This window comes from Anomaloglossus baeobatrachus, chromosome 6, assembly GCF_048569485.1.
Source record: "Anomaloglossus baeobatrachus isolate aAnoBae1 chromosome 6, aAnoBae1.hap1, whole genome shotgun sequence".
NCBI classification, from domain to species: domain Eukaryota; kingdom Metazoa; phylum Chordata; class Amphibia; order Anura; family Aromobatidae; genus Anomaloglossus; species Anomaloglossus baeobatrachus.
Window position 1 is genome coordinate 509,740,024 of NC_134358.1, and position 20,298 is coordinate 509,760,321.

The window sequence follows — 20,298 nt, forward strand, 5'->3', positions numbered from 1 at the left end:
AACAATTTGGAAAAAACAAAATAAGAAAAAAATGAAAATAAAATAAAATGGAAATAAAAAAAAAAAGAATTGAAAAGGAAAAAACAAAAAAAAAAAATAGAAAATAAAAGAAAGGGACACTAAAAAAACAAAATGGAAAAAAAAAATATAAGAACATGGAAAAAAAAATGAAACTAAAAAAAACGAGAAAAGAAAAAAAACAAAATGGAAAAATAAAAAGAAAAAAATGGAAAACAAACAAACCCCCAAATCTGGGTTTATTTTGTGAAACGGTAAAAGGTCATTATTTGTAGTGTGCAAAAGTGTTATGTACACCTGACATGCTCCAGGACAGTGTGTCATAACTGGCATAACTTATATGTAACCATCTTGGAAAACACCGCCTATTAAATATAAGAAAAAAAAAAATCCACATGGTAACAAGAATGATAAACCAACATGTAAAAAACACAGTTATTATTGGTTCAGAGTATCTGTGTTGTCTGTCAGGTTAATATATTTTTGCAGCATGCTTTGTAGAGGGAAATGTAAAAACAAAAAAAAAAAACAAAAAAAACAGGATTCCGGATCTACTAGAGAGTTATGCAAATCACAAAATACAGACTGTCTTTACTTAAATGGTGGTGAAGATGAACGATGAAATAGATGAGGGTTTTACTTTCAAGATAAGACTCTAGCAATCTCCCTTTTGCAGTGAATAGGCAAAGTCAGTTCAACACACCCAGTTAAAAAAAAAGAAAAAAAAAAATTAAAATAAAAAGAAAAAAATTAGATGAAAAAAAATATGCAAACCACAACATTTAGTTTATCTACATCCAGCTTAACAGCAACATTTATAATATATCAACAATTATTTTTTAGCATTTTTTTTCGTAGGGTACCTTTTTTTTTCTTTTTTTCCTTTTTTTTAAATGTTCTGATTATTTACAACTGTACAAGCAAAGCACACACTTCCAAGTGCACATATTTAATACAGTATTGACTATTTGCATTTACATTTCAACAATCTGGAAAAAAAAATATTTAAAAAAAGGAAAAGAAACGGAAAAAAATAGAGAAAAAAAAAAAAAAAGATCAAATGTTCGAGATCTTGAAGGTATATTACAAAACTGTTGCTAGTTCCTGTACAACAGTGTTATTACTCAGGTCAGTCATTACAGAGGTACACACTGAAACCAAGTAATTTTTTTTTTTGTATATCACTCAAGCTAACCCAGGAGGGGTCAGACTTAATTAAATCTAAGCTGTCTTATACAAAAGTTAAGGCAAAGTCATTTTCAAGTTTAAATAAAATTCAAGTCTTTAAATATTGGATGGAAATATTAAAAAGGAAAAACAAAAAAAAAAAAAAAAAAGCGATTTAATCATTTAACTGCCTGAACCTGACATATATCTTGCAAGCTCTTATGGCAGCATTAAATGAAAAAAGGAGCAGTGAGGGGGAAAAAATAAAAATAAATAAAAAAAAAAACCAACAAAAACGCCTGGAATAAACTGTACCCTACAGCGTAAACTTCGCTGCTCTGAATACTTTTTAAACTTTACATATGTCAAAACTAAAATAATTTAGATTCTTCTTTATTAGAAACGTGCTAAATTTAGTGCATCCTTGTCCTTCAAAAAGTATTTTGTACAACCTGCAATAGACCTTTATTCCCAAGGTGGTTATGACATCTCCCACGGTTGTATATAAGATATATATTTATATATATATGTAGATATATAGAAAACAAAAATTCTAATACATCATCACCACCCTGGTTTGTTTTTTTCTCGTCAAAAAACACAGAAAAAAAGTTCATGGCAACTGGGAGATGTCATCAAGTAGTTACTCCCGATGCAGCATGGCAATAAAGGATCTGTGGGCCAAAGGAAACAAAAAAATTATATATAAAAAAGGAGCAATAGTTGCAAAGGTTAAAGGGCAAATGAAAACCTACATGGAGCAGAGATATAAAGCAGGAGGTGCTTGAACTCTGTTCTCTCGTTTCCTAAGAACAATGTGCTTTGAAATATCTGACTACGTAAGGTTGTGTCCTGGAAATGTGTAGCTGGATAAGCGTTAGTAGCGCGGTTAAATAATCAAAAAAAATCTGCATCTACGTAAACTTAAATAGGTGTAAAAGGAAAAAAGTAGCAAAAAACAGAAGGATTTCAGTCGCCAGTTCTTTTTGGTAGCACTTGATGCAAATTCTAAAGAGGGGAGGGTGGAAAAAAGAAAAAAGTATGTCCGCTACATAGACAAAAAAAAAAAAATCACTTGAACGTCAAATATCCAAATGTCGAGTGGTACATACTGGCATTACTTGATCAAAGGGAAAGAACATATATAAACGTCGTCTCACAAGTGTCTCACTACACAGCCTTATCCAGCGACTCATTCAGTAATACATGGGTGTGGCATGACAGCTAATGTGTGATGTGTAGGTCTCCCTTTGGCCTTTTCCCTTCTACTGAGGAGATTTTAATGGGCTTCCAGGTTCCTTATTTACACGTTTCCCAATAGCCAGAGGAGGTGGAGGTGATCTACGCCCTGATAGTCTCCTCTGGTCTTTGGGCCGCCCTGGGTTTGATTTTGCAGGAGGGGTGTCTCTGGCTTTTTCTACTGATGTGTCAGTCACCTTCCTTTCTTCTTTGACACAACCAGTAGAGTTTTGCTTCTGCTCTTTCGAGGGCTGTAATGTTGACCCGTCCTTGCTTGTTCTCTGGCAAATCTCGGCATAACTTGGCTTTCTTAATTCCTAATGACAAAAAAAAGAAATTAAACAACTGTCAAGTCTTCAAGCCAACGGATGGAGACTAACAAATACAGTGAGACTGTGCATGGAATGACAGCAGGTGTAGAAGTACTCACTGTAGCAGCTCCATTGACCTGAATGGATTTACTAACAGTACTGAGAGTGTTGGAAATCCTTTCGATAGTTGGAGACTCCCGCTGCTGAATCTCAACGATTTTAGATTCACTACAAAAGGGAAATAAACAAATGAATAAAGAAGCAAATCCACAAACCCTCTTCTATCATGCACCAAACCCTGTGTGTGCAGTACAGTCACACCTGATAAGGTGTTTTTGTTTTTAGTAGTTTTGCACAGTAAAGACGTTTTCTGAAAACCTTTTCTGTTTCCGCATATTGAGACAGCGCCTTATATAAGGCCTAATGCAGAAAGGTCCTGTCAGTATCAGTACTACACTCACTAGGAAAAGTATAAAGCTTGAGACTGAAAGGGTGAGCCTTCTCTACAACACGGTCACTATTGACTGCAGCATCTAAGGGGTTAAAGGAATTGTTTACTACTAGATTAAAATAAACAAATTTACATTTATACTCCTAGACCAGCGCGGAGTCTACTATATTATCAGACAAATTTGCTTCTTTCTCTGCCAGAATTGATCAGTCATTACCAAAATTCTCAAATCTGAATTGTTACTGATGAGATTCAATGTAGATGGAAGAGGGGGCGGGGCTCTGCCTGTAAATCCTCTCTTCATAGGAGATGGCAGCGGTTACTGATGAGATTCTATCTCCGTAATGGGAAAGACTTCACTAAATACAGATTTTACCTGAGAATTAAGTATTTTGCTAATGACTGATCAATTCTGGCAGAGAAAGAAGCAGATTTGTATGATAAGATATATTACAAAGTTTCTTATTTTCAATAAATATTAAAACAGTGAGACTTTAAGGCCTAGGAAACACTAAGAAAAACGGTGCGAGTGGAATGTGAAGAAAAAAAAAAAAAAATTGCATTCCACGCAATCTAATATTACTCTATGTGAGCGCTCCCATGAGTGATTATTTTTTCAGCCCTAATTGAACCGATAAAACAGTCGCAGCATGCTGTGGGTGGAATGCGATCTTGTTCCACTCGCACCCATGCAAGTCTATGAGGCGAGAGAAACCTCACACTGCTCTCGGATTACACCGGTGGAATGCGACTGCAGGGTGAGAATCGCAATAGCAATGGAGGAGAGAGGGAGATCAATCCCTCCCTCCCCTCTGCAGAGCTGGCCCGCCCCTCTGCAGCTGTGATATGATCGCACGATCGGACCACAGTCGCATGACACTTGGCTCCCACTGTGCTGCGAGCGGGAGCAGAATGTCATGAGAGGATCGCGCATAACCCCGTGTGGCCTCGGCCTAAAGAGTATACCCTGCCTACAGTCCTAATGCACTTAGAATGCCAAGTAAATATGAACATTAAAATGTCTGTAAAATCTTTGCAAGTTTATACAAATGTTATTTAATATTATTTAATTTGAGTCCCGACAACTTACTCTGGAGAATGTGATGGGGAGGGAGGACTCTGGTAGGTCACCGGCAAAACAGTGGGAATTGGCAGCAATGGTTCCCGTGGGATTCCAGAGGGGACAGTGTTTGTACTTGCATCCACATTAATATTCTGCCAAAATAAAAAAAATGCAAAAATTCAAAACCAAAAGAAAATTTCTCCAATATTTTGTTGAATTTTAGACACAGTGAAAGCAGGAAATACTTGAAAGGAGCAATAAACAGTTTAAAAAGTAAAGTAAAACTTATACACAGAAAAAAGAGAATTTTGTTACTTACCGTAAATTCTTTTTCTTATAGTTCCGTCATGGGAGACCCAGACCATGGGTGTATAGCTACTGCCCCCGGAGGACACACAAAGTTACTACACTCAAAACGTGTAGCTCCTCCCTCCTAGCATATACACCCCCTGCTAGCCAGTCCTAGCCAGTTTAGTGCAAAAGCTGAAGGAGGACATCCACCCACAAGAAGAGACAGAGTAAAATCCGGAAGAACCGGAACCTCTGTCTACAACAATAACAGCCGGTGAAGACACACGGAACAAGAAACCTGCCAACAGGCAATAGGGAGGGTGCTGGGTCTCCCATGACGGAACTATAAGAAAAAGAATTTACGGTAAGTAACAAAATTCTCTTTTTCTTTATCGTTCCTATGGGAGACCCAGACCATGGGACGTTCAAAAGCAGTCCATGGGTGGGAATAAACAGACAACTGAGAAGCAGGCAAACCTAACTTCACAAATGGGCGACAGACGCCTGAAAGATGCGTCTGCCCAAGCCCGCGTCTGCCAAAGCATGAGCATGCCTTGGATAGAGCTTCGAAAAAGTATGCAGACTAATTCGAGCTGCAGTCTGACAGACCTACTGAGCCGTAGCCTGGTGCCTGAAAACCCAAAAAGGCACCGACAGGTCTGATCAAATGTGCTCTGATCCCCGGCGGGGAAGGCACTTGAGTACACTTGTAGGCCTCGGAAATGGCAGACCTAAGCCAACGAACCCGGGTCGGCTTAGATGCCGAGAGACCGCTACGCTGACTAGCAGTCAGCACCAGAGAGAGGTGCACCGCCTATAACGGCGGTGCGAGACACATAGATCCGGAGCGCCCGCACCAGATCCAGGATATGCAACGCTTCCTCAAAGCGATGAACAGGAGCCGGACAAAAGGAAGGCAGGAACATTGCCCCGGATAAGGTGGAAGCAGTAACCACCTTAGGGAAAAAAGTCCGGAGTCGGACGGAGACCACCTTGTCTTGATGCAAAAGACCAAAAAAAGGGGGCGACTCCGAGAGAGTGCAGCCAGAACTCTCTGGCGGGAAATTATAGCCACTAGAAAGACCACTTTCTGTGAAAGATGAAACAAAGAAACCTCACTAAGAGGCGCAAAGGGGGGTTTCCGGGAACCGGGAGGACCGGATTAAGGTCCCAGGGCTCCATAGGCCGCCGGAAAGGCGGAATGATGTGAGATGCGCCCTTAAAAAGGAGCGCACCGGAGCCAGCCGGACGATATGCCGCTGGCCATACTGACAGAGCCGAGACCTGTCCCTTAATGAGGGATAGTCCTGGCTGTAGACCGGACTGTGGAAGGGACAGGAGGGTCGGCAAGGCTAAAAAGGTCAAAGGACACTTTGGAGCTCGAGTCATAGCGGAGATGACTTCAGGAAGGATACCAGAGGTCGCCAAGATCCAGGACTCAAGAGCTACGCCGTCAATCTGAGAATCCAGAATTCTGACGGAAAAAACGGACCTTTTGAGAAAAGGTCTGGACGGTCCGGAAGATGCCAAGGCAACCCAACGGACAGAAGGAGCAGGTCAGGGTACCCAGCCTGCCTGGGTCAGTCTGGAGTATGAGAATGACCCGACGGCCCCCTTTACTGATCTTGCGCAGGACTCTGGGCAAGAGGTAGAGACGAAGCTGGGATCAAACATGAACCAGTGTGTCTACCGCAAAACCTGAGTATTGTGGACCACGGTTGGACAGCTGAAATAGTCTGCCTCGCAGTTTTCACATCTAGGATGTGGGCTGCGGATACGGTGGACTAGGAGACCCTTGTCCACTGAAGAATGTTGAGGCGCCAAGATTGCCAGGCGGCTGAGTGTCCCGCCCTGGAAGTTGATGTAGGAAAACGCTGTCACGTTGTCCGACTGGACTCGAATGTGCCTAGCCGCCAACAGATGGTGAAGGCTTAGAGAGCTAGAAATACAGCTCTGATTTCCAGCACATTGATCTAGAGGGCTGATTCGGACAGAGTCCAAGCGCCCTGCGCTCCACGGTGGAGATATACTGCTCCCAAGGCGGAAAGACCAGCATCCTGGTGAGAATCACCCGGGACGGGGCCAGGAAGGAGCGTCCCTGAGACAGAGTGGCCGAAACCACCACTGAAACGAGCCCCTGGTCAGTGGCAAAGCCACCACCCCGTGGAAGGAGGGAGTTCGCGTGTACAGCGGAAAACATCCAGTCTCAGAGGACGCAGGAGAAACTAGGCAAGGCATCGCTTCCATTGACGCCACCGTCTGACCAGCACCTGTATTTGGTGTCTGATAGAACGACGTCGACCACCAGCGGAGGGACTACTGATCGACTAAGAGCAGTTTCACAAGTGCCGACAGAGTCTCAAATTGCGTCCCTGAGAACCTCTGGTTCGAAGTCAGAGTGGACTTGGACAGAATGACAAGCCACCCGAATAGGTTAGAGTGGCGAGAGTAAGCGAAGTACTCTGCTAAGAGTCTGCACTGGGTGAAGCCCCGAGAAGAAGGCCGTCCAGGGCAAACGATCACTGCCAATCCCTAGGGGTGCAGGATCCTAATCACAGCAGCCCCAATGAGAATACTCGAGGGGCCGTGGCTAACCCCAAGGGAAGAGCCACGAATTGGACCACTCCGATGGCAAAACGTAGTCAACGCTGGTGTGAAACTGCGATTGACCTCTGCAGAAAGGCATCTCTGATGCCGATGGCTGCTAGGGAATCTCCTTGGGTTCTTGACTGATCCGGTGAAAAACACACGGAACAAGACCGAGACTCCATGTGAAAACGCCCCACCTGACCATGCTTGAAAAGCTAAAGATCAAGGTCGGAAGGCACCGCCCTCTTCGGGGACTAGAAATAGATTTAAGCAAAAATCTCAGAACCGTTCCCAGTCGGGAACCGGTACAATTACTCCATTGGCCTGCAAGAAATGCCACGGCCTGTGAGAAGGCGGCGGCCTTGGAGCCGGGAGGAGTTGACAGAAAAAAACTGTTTGGCGGGTGGACAGAATTCCATCCTGTAGCCATGGGAGATATAATCCCACCCCCACTGAACGGAGACGTGTTAGAACCATACGTCGCCAAGTGGAGAGAGCCTGCCACCGACCAAGGAGGTGGTTGGCGTGGCTAGATAGCTCGGAGGAAGCTGACTCAGTGGCAGCATCTCCTGTGGTCTTCTGAAGACGCAGCTTCAAGCCATTTGGTTCTATGAACCTAGGCCGAGCTAGAGGACGATCAGATGGAGGAACGGAAACCACCGAAACCTCAACCGATTCCTGCCCTGGACAGGTTCCCTGGTTTAGGTTTGTGGCAAGGAAGAACTCTCCCCGCCAAGAGCTTCCTAAATTTCATCCAGTTGGTTCCGAAGAGACTGGTCCCACCAAAGGGGAGCCCAGCAAGGAACCTCTATAGAGGCATCTGCCTTCCATTTCCGAAGCCACAGGAGCCTGCGGATAGCGAGGAAAGTAGCCAAGACCACCGCCGTGCGGTGTCCAGCATGGCAGACCTGGCAGAGGATGAAAAGACTGAAGTCTGGAAGTTCAGGCAACCGTTTTAGGCATAGAGTCCCTGTGAGGGAATACATCTCCTCTGAGGAGCCATCAGCCACTGACATAACGGTCCGGGCTGAGCCACCTGAGGTGAATGAGCCCACTTCTTGACCACCATTGGTGGACAGGGGAAACCCAGGCCTCAGAATCACGCTTCATGGGAAGCGACTGTCAGAGCGGACCCTGGGCTGTCACAGGGGCCTGAAAACTGGAGTGGTTAAGGAACACACGTTGTGTTCACCTAGATAAAGTAACTCCGGCGGATTGAGGTCCAGTACAAAATTAATGTACCGTGGGATCCTTATAGAGGTGCCGTCAGCCACTGATACAACTATCCGGGCTGAAAGTCTAGACACCGGAGTGGCCACCCTTGGCGAATGAGTACACTCCTTGACCACCTCTGATGGGAGGGGGAGACAGGCAGCAGAACCCCGCTGTGGGGTCTGCAGGACAGGCTGTGGGCTTGGACGCAGCGGGGCTGAAAACTGGAGTGGTTAAGGAACACACTCCTCGTCCTGTTAAAGGTATACTGATGCCTTTCTGTCAGCGGGGAATACTCCCCTGATACAGGCGGATGGAGGTCCAGTACAAGTATAATGGACGCAATCCAATCATTCGCATCTGCGTCACCTACGGACGGAGCAAAGTACATAAAGTAGCGTCCGAGCCCCTGGTAGAGACATCCTCCTCGTCCAGTGAGTCAGCTCGTAATCGGAGCTGCGGGACGGGGAGGATAGGGGACCCTGCGTCTCCCTGTCAGGAGGACGGGGTCTGTGAGCGAGCAGAAAACGCCCTGAGAAGGGGGCTGCATGCTCAGCAGATACCGGGACAGCCGACCCCTGGAAATAGGATTCCCCCAGGGGTCAGCCACCGAAACCGGAGCAGCTGGAGGGACCATTAATGAGCCTCCAAGCTGAGGGGCCACAGTGGTTATGAGCTCGGTACAGCCATACGAGACTACCAGCAGTGGATAATAAAAACAGCCTGCAGCGTCGCTCTGTGAGACATACTGCAGAGGTGGGGGCTCTGTCTAGAATGTCTAGAATACCCAAGACAGGGGTTCAGCCTGGGGAGACTCCAGGCTGAGGCACCACCACATAAGAACCATTACAGTGTGCCGGTTCAGGCAATATGAGCTTACATGCAGAACATGTAGAGTACAGCCTTGGAGCTTTGCTTTTAGTGTGAGACATGCTGCTGAGGAGGAGGTTCTATAATAAAGAATTAACTCCTTCAGAATGCCCTGAGAGTGTATAAAAGTGCACAACCAGAGGTTGTGACTTATCAGGCCGCTATTATGAGTGCCCCCCGGATTCCAAGCCTGGACCCCCAGCCAGATATTCACTCCCTCTGCACTGCAGAGCAGCCAGCGCCGACCAGTGTACTAAGAACGCTGAGAAAATGGCGCCAGAGTGAGGGGGGGGCGGGGGTTAACCCAGGAGCGGGAATCGGAGGGCTAAGAAGATGTACAGGGGAGGGAATCATCTCCTCAAAAAGGAGTGTCCTCCCCTGTGCAGAGCGGCCGGCGGGCGGCGCTGCAGTGTCCCCCTGCATGACTGACATGCAGGGGAACGAAACGAAACTAGGCCGCGGCTGAAGCCGGGGCCTAGAGTTATGCATGCGGCCGACAATCGGGCATCATCGGCGCGGTACTCAGTAAAAACCGTGGAACCGGCCGGAAACAGTAAAAAGCAGCATAATCAAAGTAAATCACTGTCCCCCCAATAAAAGTGCCCCACATTGCAGAAGGACCCTCTGAATAACGTCTCTATACTTAGCTTTGAGACGCAGGGCCCAGTCCCTGGGTGGGGTGGGGGTTCAGTGCTCCGTCCAGCAGTGTCCTGCCAAAGGGCTGCGGATGGAGGCCGGTCTCCTGCAAGGCAGTGAGAACCGTGTTGGCTCTAACTTCAAGCCAGAGCCCCTAAGGGATGGTGAAGGAGCGCGGCATGAAGGGCTCCTGCCCTGAAATCAACCTTAACAGCACCGCCGCCAGGGGGGTGAGAAGGGACATGCCGGGGGTCCAGTGGACCCGCTTTTCTTCCAAATCTTTAGAAAAAATGAAAAATCAAAAAAGGATGCATGTGTGTGTGATCCTCCTGACACAAAGCTTGAAACTGGCTAGGACTGGCTAGCAGGGGGTGTATATGCTAGGAGGGAGGAGCTACACGTTTTGAGTGTAGTAACTTTGTGTGTCCTCCGGGGGCAGTAGCTATACACCCATGGTCTGGGTCTCCCATAGGAACGATAAAGAAAAAAAAATATATAAAATAAATGATCGTAGTAGCAATAACCTTATTAAAGTCCCCCTGGTAAGAGAGCAGTAAATAGCAAATGGGGTCAAACAACCAGAGAGAAAAAACTCCTAAAACATAACATTTATTTGATATGCATTAAAAAGTGGACTGCCACCATAAAAGAATAAGAAGTGTTGTCATGGGCTGTATAATTAAAAAAAAAAAAAAAAAAAAAAAAATAAATTGCAGCCTCAGACAGAAACACTAAGGCACAGAATGCAGGGAGTATGAAAAAAAAACAACAAGTCACACACATACCTGCATTACTAATCACAGCAAGAAAGGTTGCCACGTCGGAATAGTATATACCATATACCGACCGCAAACATGCAGCTTGGCGTTCTTCCATGCTGGATGTTTATCGGTCCGTCCATGGGGCAATTTCGGTGTCTATCAGTCTTGATATTACTACTGATATGATGTATAGTACCCTATGAAGACTCCCCTGATGATCACTATTTGAAACGCGTCAGGAGGTACACTCTATTGTTTGAGCCAACAAAAGGTATCTTTGTAGGACCTATGTGGGGTCACCTGTGTTTGTGCTCTATCATCTCATGCCCTTGAAAATACGGTAAGACCGTTTTTTTCTCTTCTTTTGCATGGTTGCGGTCGGTATATGGTATATACTATTCCGACGTGGCAACCTTTCTTGCTGTGATTAGTAATGCAGGTATGTGTGTGACTTGTTGTTTTTTTTTCATACTCCCTGCATTCTGTGCCTTAGTGTTTGTCTGAGGCTGCAATTTTTTATTATACAGCCCATGACAACACTTCTTATTCTTTTATGGTGGCAGTCCACTTTTTAATGCATATCAAATAAATGTTATGTTTTAGGAGTTTTTTCTCTCTGGTTGTTTGACCCCATTTGCTATTTACTATAAAATAAATGAATTGCAGCATGTAAGATTTGTTTCCGAGAATCTGATGGCACTCAGCCACTCAAAGGCTATGGATCCATCAAAAAAAATTGGACTCATCTGGAATGACACTCAGATTTTCACAGACAAAATGGAGAAGGCGGAGAATTTTTTCTCTCCACTGTCAAGAAAAAAATGGATCTCTCTCTAATCAGAGTGTGATTAGTTCAATCAAACTGTTTTTCTTGGACGGAGAAAATAGGTTGGTGAACCCGGCCTCAGATCCTCCACACCTCTTATCAGCTTTGTGGATCTTCTTTGTTCCTTTTCTATCTCTGCAATATCCCATCTACGATCTGGTGCCCAGAACTAAACTGCAATTTCCGGGTGAAGTCGCAGTAATGCAGTTTTTCTTGGGAAAACTTTTTAACATTAAGATTTCAAAAGACTTGAAGGATCATGTTGTAAGTCAGAGGGGTCCGACGGTGATGGCACCAATTTTCATCTCCCTGACCAGGACAAACTTTTTAATTCTAACCAGTGTCACTTTATGACGTTATAACTCTGGAACACTTCAACGAACCCCAGTGATTTGTGAGATTGCTTTTTTTTGTTGTTGTTTTGTTCATGACACATTGCACTTTAGGTTCATAGTAAAATTTAGGTCCACATATTTTGCGTCTATTGAGAAATCAACAGAATTTTGGAACGGAGTTTGACAATTTAGCAATTTATTTTTTTTTATATCTGTAAACCAGTTAGTCATGATGTATACAATTATCAATAAATAACAATTACTATATGTTTACTTTACATCGGCATTATTTTCCACATGTCACTATTTTGTTGGGACGTTAGAATGGTTAAGAATGGTTAAGAGTTAGCGGAAATTTTTCACATACACACACACACCTCTATCTATATATTTAACACATGTGGAATGAAATACTTAACAGAAAAGACACACACACATACTTTTTGCATAGTTTATGGTGCGGTAAAAGTGAGAAGATTGGCTGATTCTTAAGGTCAGTACAGTTACAGTGAAACCAGATTTATATAGCTTTTTTTCAGGGCTTGAGACAGAGCCGCGCAATTAGTGGTGACGTCACTCAGGTTATTTGCCAACACAGCTGGAGGTTCCTATGGTACCCCACCTGTGATCACAGGTAACCTGACCTCAATAAACTCACTGAGTTCACAGACCTGTATTTCCTGGCAGAAAATCGCATTCCCCCCCCTAGAAATGCAATTTGGTACGGAAATTTCTCCAGCATATTCCTGCACCCAATTTACAGCTCCATGCAAAAAAAAAAACAAAAAAACCAACAACCCACATCACTACTGCATGCGGTAGAGATGAATAAAGCCGCATGTGGTTCCTCTTTATTTGATATACAGCCAAGATAAGTGCACATCCATGGGCCGCAGCCTGCAGCCGTATCTTTTATCTCTGCTGGGTATCAATCTAGCGTTCAGGATAGCGCACGACAGTTTAGCCATTGTTTCTATTCTTCTGTCCTACTCCATCATTCTGTCAGCACAAAAACTGATCTTACCTTATCTTTTGATGTGCTGATTACCAAGTTAGGCAATCTGCTCTCAAAGAAGTCATCAGGTGGTTTTAAATTGCCAGCAGCACCGGGTAAAGGAGGGAAACTTGACAGCCCTAATTCAAAACTAGGAGAGGGAGGCTTAATGGGTGGAGGCGACTGTGTCTGACCCCTCTAGAGAAAGGGGAAAGAAAAAAAAAAAGTAAAGATTTAAATGATCACGTATAGGTTACAGACAAATCTTATCCTACAAAACAAAGATAATCAGAGCCCTGAAGACATTTGTTGGCCTCCATGGTGCCTCTTGATTAGTAGACCTGGCTTTAAATCATTGTTTCGGTGTTAAATATGCATGATACCGCGGCTACTAATCAGACGAGGTGCCCAAGGAGGATCACAGGGCTCTGGTCCAGCGGCCATGGTCTACTGACGTGACAGCTGGATCAGGGTCCTACAAATCATTTTGCTCATTTCATTTTGTTTCGGAAGATAATCTATAAAAAAGTCATCTATGACAATCTAGCAGCCACTCACCACAAACTTGTCATCCCTTTTCTTCCTGTATCCGTAAGAGTTTTTCCTAAGATATGAAAGAGAAAACATATCCATCAAGTCATATTTAAGTCTCTACAGAATTAATACAAGATCTGTTACAAATGTGACTGTTCCTAGTTAAAGGAAATAACATTAAATTAATCCTTTACACGTATATGACATCGGCGGTCTCAGCGCTCGCAAACTCACCTCCCCCTCCCAAGACCAGGGGAGGTTTCAATAGTGGTAGGCTCCACTCGCCCAGTACCGACATCCCTCTTGATAAAAGTTGCCGTATTGGGCATTCTTGCTCTAGTCTGTCCTGGCTGTCGTGCTGGTGGCCCTCGCACACCATTGATTAATCTATCAGTAGTAAAGTTGAAGATAGTTGGACCTTCAAGGAGTGCTGTACCCCTATCAGTACTAGGTATTGTATGTCGAAGGTGAGACTTGCCAGGATTCCTAGAGAATTATTAAATACAGAAGTTGCAAGTAAAGAGAAGGTAAAGGCGACGCTGGTAGCAAACAGCATTTATGTACACAACATGCCCATCCTCAGCAAGTATCCTAAGTATGGTCTCCAACATGATGAACATCTGCCATTCTCACAGCTCGAGACCCCGATACACGAGCAGCTCGTCCGGTCTCCAGCTGCGGCTTCAAAAAGGGGAGAACGCTGCATTCATCACAATCAAAGAACTACAACTACCAGACAATGACCCCAATCCATATGAACCAGCAGACATGATAGTTTATGATGGGTTGGACACATCCCATGCACCAGAGGAGTATGATGGCCACAAACCATATTCCGTTTTTTGCATTCCCTCATTCTCACAAATCGTCTCCTTGCCATATTCAGCTACAGGATAAAAAGGGTGTCTAGTTCAATATATTTACATTAAAAAGGAGTCCAATATATAAAGTCATACAACGTATTCCTCTATCATTACAGGTGACCCAATTCGGATTCCTGGAGGTTGAAATCCAGCAGCTCTGCATTCAGACCGGTGCACGATTTCAGACAGGACATAGTTTCTAGAGCTGGGTGAGAAGGGAGCTGGCTGACGGCTGCCTCTAACTACCTAGCCAACCCCCTTCCCTGTCTATGAATCAACCATGATGGATGGAAGCTAGCTTAGTTATTAGGCCAGGGCCACACGGGCACTAGTGCGATGCTCGCATGACACTCTGCTCACGCTGGCAGCACAACAGAGCTGAGTGTAATGTTAGTATCCCTACGACTGCGGTCTGACTGTGCGAGCGGAACTCAGCTACGGGGGGCGGGCCGGCTCTCAGGAGGGGCGGGCCCGCACAGCGGAGGGGCGAGCTGGCACGGAGTAGAAGAGGGAGGGATTTGTCTCCCTCTCTCCTCCGTAGCCGGCTATTGCGATTCTCGCTCTGCACGCGTGGCACACCGGTGTACCGCGAGTGCAGTGCGATTTTTCTCTCGCCCCATTCACTTGAATGGGTGCGAGAGAAATGGGTCTCACATTACAATCGCAGCATGCCGATTAGGGCTGAGAAAATAAAATTGCTCATGTGTGCTGTCACACAGGCTAGAATTGGTCCGAGTAGAATGCGATGTTTTATCGCACTCCACTCGCACCGATTTTCTCGCCGTGTGGCTTAGGCCTTAAAAGGAACTCTGAAAACAGCTTGACCCTGAGTCCAGTGATGTGCCACTTATTATGTCAATAAATTGTGTAAGGGTGCTTTCACATCAGCGTTTTTCTTTTGTTTTTTTTTAACTGCGGCACGAATGGAGTTTTTGCCGCAAAGCCGGATCCTTTACAAATGCGTTGTCATTTCAATGAATTTGTAATGGAATCGCAGCAATATGCAGTCAAATGCGGTTGCGTGCGGCACACACTGGATCCATTGCTTTGCGGTATTTTACCAGTTTTCAAAAACGCTACTTGCAGCGTTTTTGTCCTCTGGCAAAATACCGCATGTTAATGGATCCATTAGATTGCAGCGGTACCTGCAATGTATTTCAATGAGCGCCGGACCCTGCTGTACCGGAACTTATTATATCCTGATAGACAGGATTCTGTTTTCTGTACTGAGCATGCCCAGAAAGCAGCCTGGCATGGTCAGTACAGAAATCTCTCTCTCAGACAGAAGACCAGGATCGTGGAGGGGTGAGAGGGAGAAATAAAGATCGAGTCCCTAAGTGTGACTGTGTATTTATTTCTAATAAAGTATTTTTTTCTCTGTGTGGTGCCTTTTTTTAACCCTTTATTGGAGATTCTTAATGGCTGGGTCAAACTTGGCCTGACATTAAGAATCTTGGGTTTTATACCAACTGGTAAAACAAAGCTGCTATTAACCCCTTATTACCCAGCATGCCACCCGGCACCAGGGTCGCTGGAAGAGTTGGATACAGCACCAGAAGATGGCGCTTATATGAAAGCGCCATTTTCTAGGGTGGCTTCAGACTGCAATTCGCAGTGTGGGGGGACCCAGAAAGCTTGGGCCAAGCTGCGCTGCGGATTCCAATCCCCAGCTGCCTAATTGTACTTGGCTGGACACAAAAATTGGGCGAAGCCCATGTCGTTTTCTTTTCTTTTTTAATTACTTAATGAAATTCATGAAATAATTCAAAAAGAACTTCCCTATATCTTTGGTTCCCAGCCGGGTACAAATAGGCAGCTGGGGGCAGCCCGTACCTGCCTGCTGTACCTGGGCTAGCATACTAAAATATGGCGAAGCCCATGTATTTATTTTTATTTTTGCCAGTGAAGGCAACACCAAGCAGTGGGGGGTTAGCACCCGGTAGCTGCTTGAGTTACCCTTAGCAATAAATAAAATGCAGCGGGAGCCCACACTTTTTTACCCCTAACCCTGGGGTTAGGTTTATGTGTTTGGGTTATTGTTTTTTTTTTAATTAAAAAATAAAAATAAAATAAAACTAAAAATAGACATGGGCTTCCGCCCATCGAGCACCAGACCATTTTACTGATCACTCATCCCTACTCCTGACGACACAGTGAGCAGAACAAGTAATCAGATCAGCTGATTCCAGTACCGGATGATTACTTGTTCTGTGTCCCCCTGCACCCATCGCAGCGTGTGCGGGCTGTGTGGTCAGCCAAGTTCGGACGGCACTGAACTCAGCTGACCTCACAGCCCGTACACTCTGCGATGGATGCAGCGGGACACAGAACAAGTAGTTGTCCGGCACTGGAGTCAGCTGATCTGAACTCCTGACCACACAGCCGGCACATGTGATCGGCAGCAGGCAGTGACTGCTGTTAACCTGCATCCTTCGCAGCGTGTGAGAGCTGTGAGATCAGGAGTTCAGCTGACTCCAGTGTCAGACGATTAAATTCTGTATCCCGCTGCAGAAGAATCCGGTAAAATAACAATTGTGGTTGCATGCACTGCACATTCAATCCACAGGATCCGGTTGTAGTACCTTTTTCCTAGATTACCCTTAAAAACATGGGTGAACTGTTTTTTCACATACAATATTCCATAAGTTAAAGGTGACACACTGAATTTATAGGGTAATAATTCTATTCTATCAATTATTAGGAATACTTTTTGTATGACGGCTAACAGAATACAAGCAAGTAGTCGCCTACGTCTGAGAAAACTGGGCTTCATTTATCCACTTAGAAATTAGGAATGACTACAGTCCTGCCGTCAGTGATATGAAGCTCAACCAGCTTGAAAATATCTACGACCCCAAAATACCTGCAACGACCTACAGGTTATGTCAGCATCTTGTAATCCCAAAGTGTCAATTACCCCGCAAAAAACACACACAGGAGTGAGCATGAATAATGGCCAGTTACAGGAAGCCGGTAAATGGAATTCTAATCGGCATATTACAAAATATACAATAGCTTCATACGTTAGAATAGACAATCAAATATTTATTTTATTTTTTCACTTTACATTCAGCTTGTAAAATAGAGCTTTTACCAAATATTGTAATACTAATAGAAAATATAGCAGTACAGGGAAGGGGAGCAGTTTTCCACATTACAACTATGGGGGGGGAGGGAGGGGGGGATTTACTAAGCAGTATTCAGCAGACCATATTTTGCACCAAACTTAGACACTTTTTGCTCTGACAATTTTTAAAAGAATCTGGATAACGAGGCATTGTAAAATGAGACGGATTTATTAAAAGGTATGGGGCAATTTTTTTTCCAGGTGCAATATAACAGTGTAAACTAAGTCAGCCAAGAAATTATGTAACAGAAACATTTGCGTATTTTTAGCAAGTTTCACCAAATTTATTATAAGCCATGAATCACTGAAATTTGGCAGCGTTTGCGCACGTTTCTAGTCTAAGCAGATGACAGAATGAATAAATCTAGAAGTATGTCTGCAATGGCCAGGACAGCAAACCAACATAAGCTCGCTTTATAGGAGTGGTCTAGGACTGTTCTGCTTAGGTTCATCACTGTTACAATAGTTAGGGGTCCGATGCTCAGCAATCACACCCAACGGGCCAGACGTTAGCAGTATAGCAGCCAGAACAGCACAGCTCTGCATTGTGTCTAGTGTGCAATCTCAAATACAATGGTTGAAGTATACAGGAGCAGGCAATGGCCACTTAAAAAAAAAAAAAAAAAAAAAAAACACATTACAGAGCTGTTTGTTTCTGCCCACCATTTCCATATAGACATTGCTGGAGCCGATCGATGTGTGTACTGGGTATTGAAAATCTAACCCAAGGATGGGTCAATAATATGCAAGTAGCAGAAAACCCCTTTAAGTTTAAAGCGGACCTTTCACCAGGTCAAAAGTGGCCACTTCTCCTCTAAATTATATACTTTGCTGCTCCCCTGAGTATTCGGGTTTTCCCCATATCTCTGGAACAACATAAATCAGGGGAAAAAATAAAAAAAAATAAAAAAATGAAATACTCAAAGTAGCAATGGAAATAAAATAAAAACAAGAACAGAAGACAGGACCTTTAATATTATCGGAAAAGGACTCTGCTGTACCGGTCTGAAGCTCTAAGAGCTGAACAAGTACACTACAGTCGTCGGTCAATAGTGACACCTCCATTGGAAACTGTACCCCGACTAATCAGAGCTTTTAATGAGAAAAAAAAAGTAAATTTCTCTCTCCTTAACCCCTTCACAACCTTTGACAATTATATCAGTCATGGAGCGTGTGACGTTAAGCCCCACCCCCTGCCCGGGCAGGGTGCGGCGATCGGCACACATATCAGCTGTTTTCAACAGCTGACATGTGTGCCTGCATGTTATGAGTGGAATTTCATTGCACCCGTAACATTAACCCCTTACATCTTGCTGCCAAAGTCTGGCAGCGAGATGTATATACTCGCGTTCATGATTTTCACTTACCGCCGCCCCCACAAGAAGTCACGTGAGTGATCACGTGACTTTCGGTGGTTGCTATGGTAGCACAGGGTCATGTGATGACGCCTGCAGCTATGACGAGTCACTTTCGTTTTCACTTGGCCCGGAACCGAATGAATCAGAAAGTGACTGTATCTGCTGTTTACAGCTGTATAGATGTGATCAGCAGATGGTGCAGAGCGATCGGATTGCTGATCGCAAAAGCCCCTTAGGGGGACTAATAAAATAAAAAAAAAAAAAAAAAAAAAGTTTAAAAAATAAAAAAAATAAAAAATAAAAAGTTCAAACACCCCCTTTCACCCCATTGAAAATTAAAGGGTTAAAAAAAAAAATAAAATACACATTTGGTATCGCCGAGTTCAGAAATGCCCGATCTATCCAAATATAAAATCAATTAATCTGCTTGATAAACGGCGTAGTGGCAAAAAAATTCCAAACGCCAAAATTACGTTTTTTTTGGTCGCCGCAAGTTTTACGCAAAATGCAATAACAGGCGATCAAAACGTAGCATCTGCGCAAAAATGGTACCATTAGAAACGTTAGCTCAAGACACAAAAAATAAGCAGTCACTGAGCCATAGATCCCAAAAAATGAGAACGCTACAGGTTTCGGAAAATGGCGCAAAACGTAAGCCACTTTTATTGGACAAGCTTGTGAATTTTTTTTAACCCCTTAGATACAAGTAAACCTATACATATTTGGGGTCTACAAACTCGCACCGACCTCAGGCATCACACCCACACATCCGTTTTACCATATAGTAAACACTGAATAAAACATCCCAAAGAAGGGAATTTTGTTTACTTACCGTAAATTCCTTTTCTTCTAGCTCCTATTGGGAGACCCAGACAATTAGGATGTATAGCTTCTGCCTCCGGAGGCCACACAAAGTATTACACTTTAAAAAGTGTAACCCCTCCCCTCTGCCTATACACCCTCCCATGCATCACGGGCTCCTCAGTTTTGGTGCAAAAGCAGGAAGGAGGAAACTTATAAATTGGTCTAAGGTAAATTCAATCCGAAGGATGTTCGGAGAACTGAAAACCATGAACCAAAAGAACAATTCAACATGAACAACATGTGTACACCAAAGAACAACCAGCCCGAAGGGAACAGGGGCGGGTGCTGGGTCTCCCAATAGGAGCTAGAAGAAAAGGAATTTACGGTAAATAAAATTTCCTTCTTTGTCGCTCCATTGGGAGACCCAGACAATTGGGACGTCCAAGAGCAGTCCCTGGGTGGGTAAAAGAATACCTCAATAAAAAAAGAGCCGAAACAGCCCCCTCTTACAGGTGGGCAACCGCCGCCTGAAGGACTCGCCTACCGAGACTGGCGTCTGCCGAAGCATAGGTATGCACTTGATAGTGTTTCGTGAAAGTGTGCAGACTAGACCACGTAGCTGCCTGACACACCTGCTGAGCCGTAGCCCGGTGCCGCAATGCCCAGGACGCACCCACGGCTCTGGTAGAATGGGCTTTCAGCCCTGAAGGAATCGGAAGCCCAGAAGAACGGTAGGCTTCGAGAATCGGTTCCTTGATCAACCGAGCCAAGGTTGACTTTGAAGCCTGCGAACCCTTACGCTGGCCAGCGACTAGGACAAAGAGCGCATCTGAACGACGCAGAGGCGCC

General features: G+C 44.5%; 1 protein-coding gene across 1 annotated transcript in view; it reads right to left on the reverse strand.

The window, feature by feature from the left end:
• Positions 1 to 253: 253 nt before the first annotated feature.
• The window catches only part of LARP4B (La ribonucleoprotein 4B), a 160,937-nt gene continuing 140,892 nt past the window's right edge, over positions 254 to 20,298 (reverse strand). Inside the window, exons 13-18 of the mRNA XM_075315469.1 lie at positions 13,532 to 13,783; positions 13,322 to 13,367; positions 12,794 to 12,961; positions 4,277 to 4,401; positions 2,855 to 2,963; positions 254 to 2,741 (exon numbers count right to left, since the gene is read on the reverse strand). Of these exons, the coding sequence (XP_075171584.1) occupies positions 2,451 to 2,741; positions 2,855 to 2,963; positions 4,277 to 4,401; positions 12,794 to 12,961; positions 13,322 to 13,367; positions 13,532 to 13,783 (991 nt within the window). The 3' untranslated portion in view covers positions 254 to 2,450. The remainder of the gene's footprint in view (positions 2,742 to 2,854; positions 2,964 to 4,276; positions 4,402 to 12,793; positions 12,962 to 13,321; positions 13,368 to 13,531; positions 13,784 to 20,298) is intronic.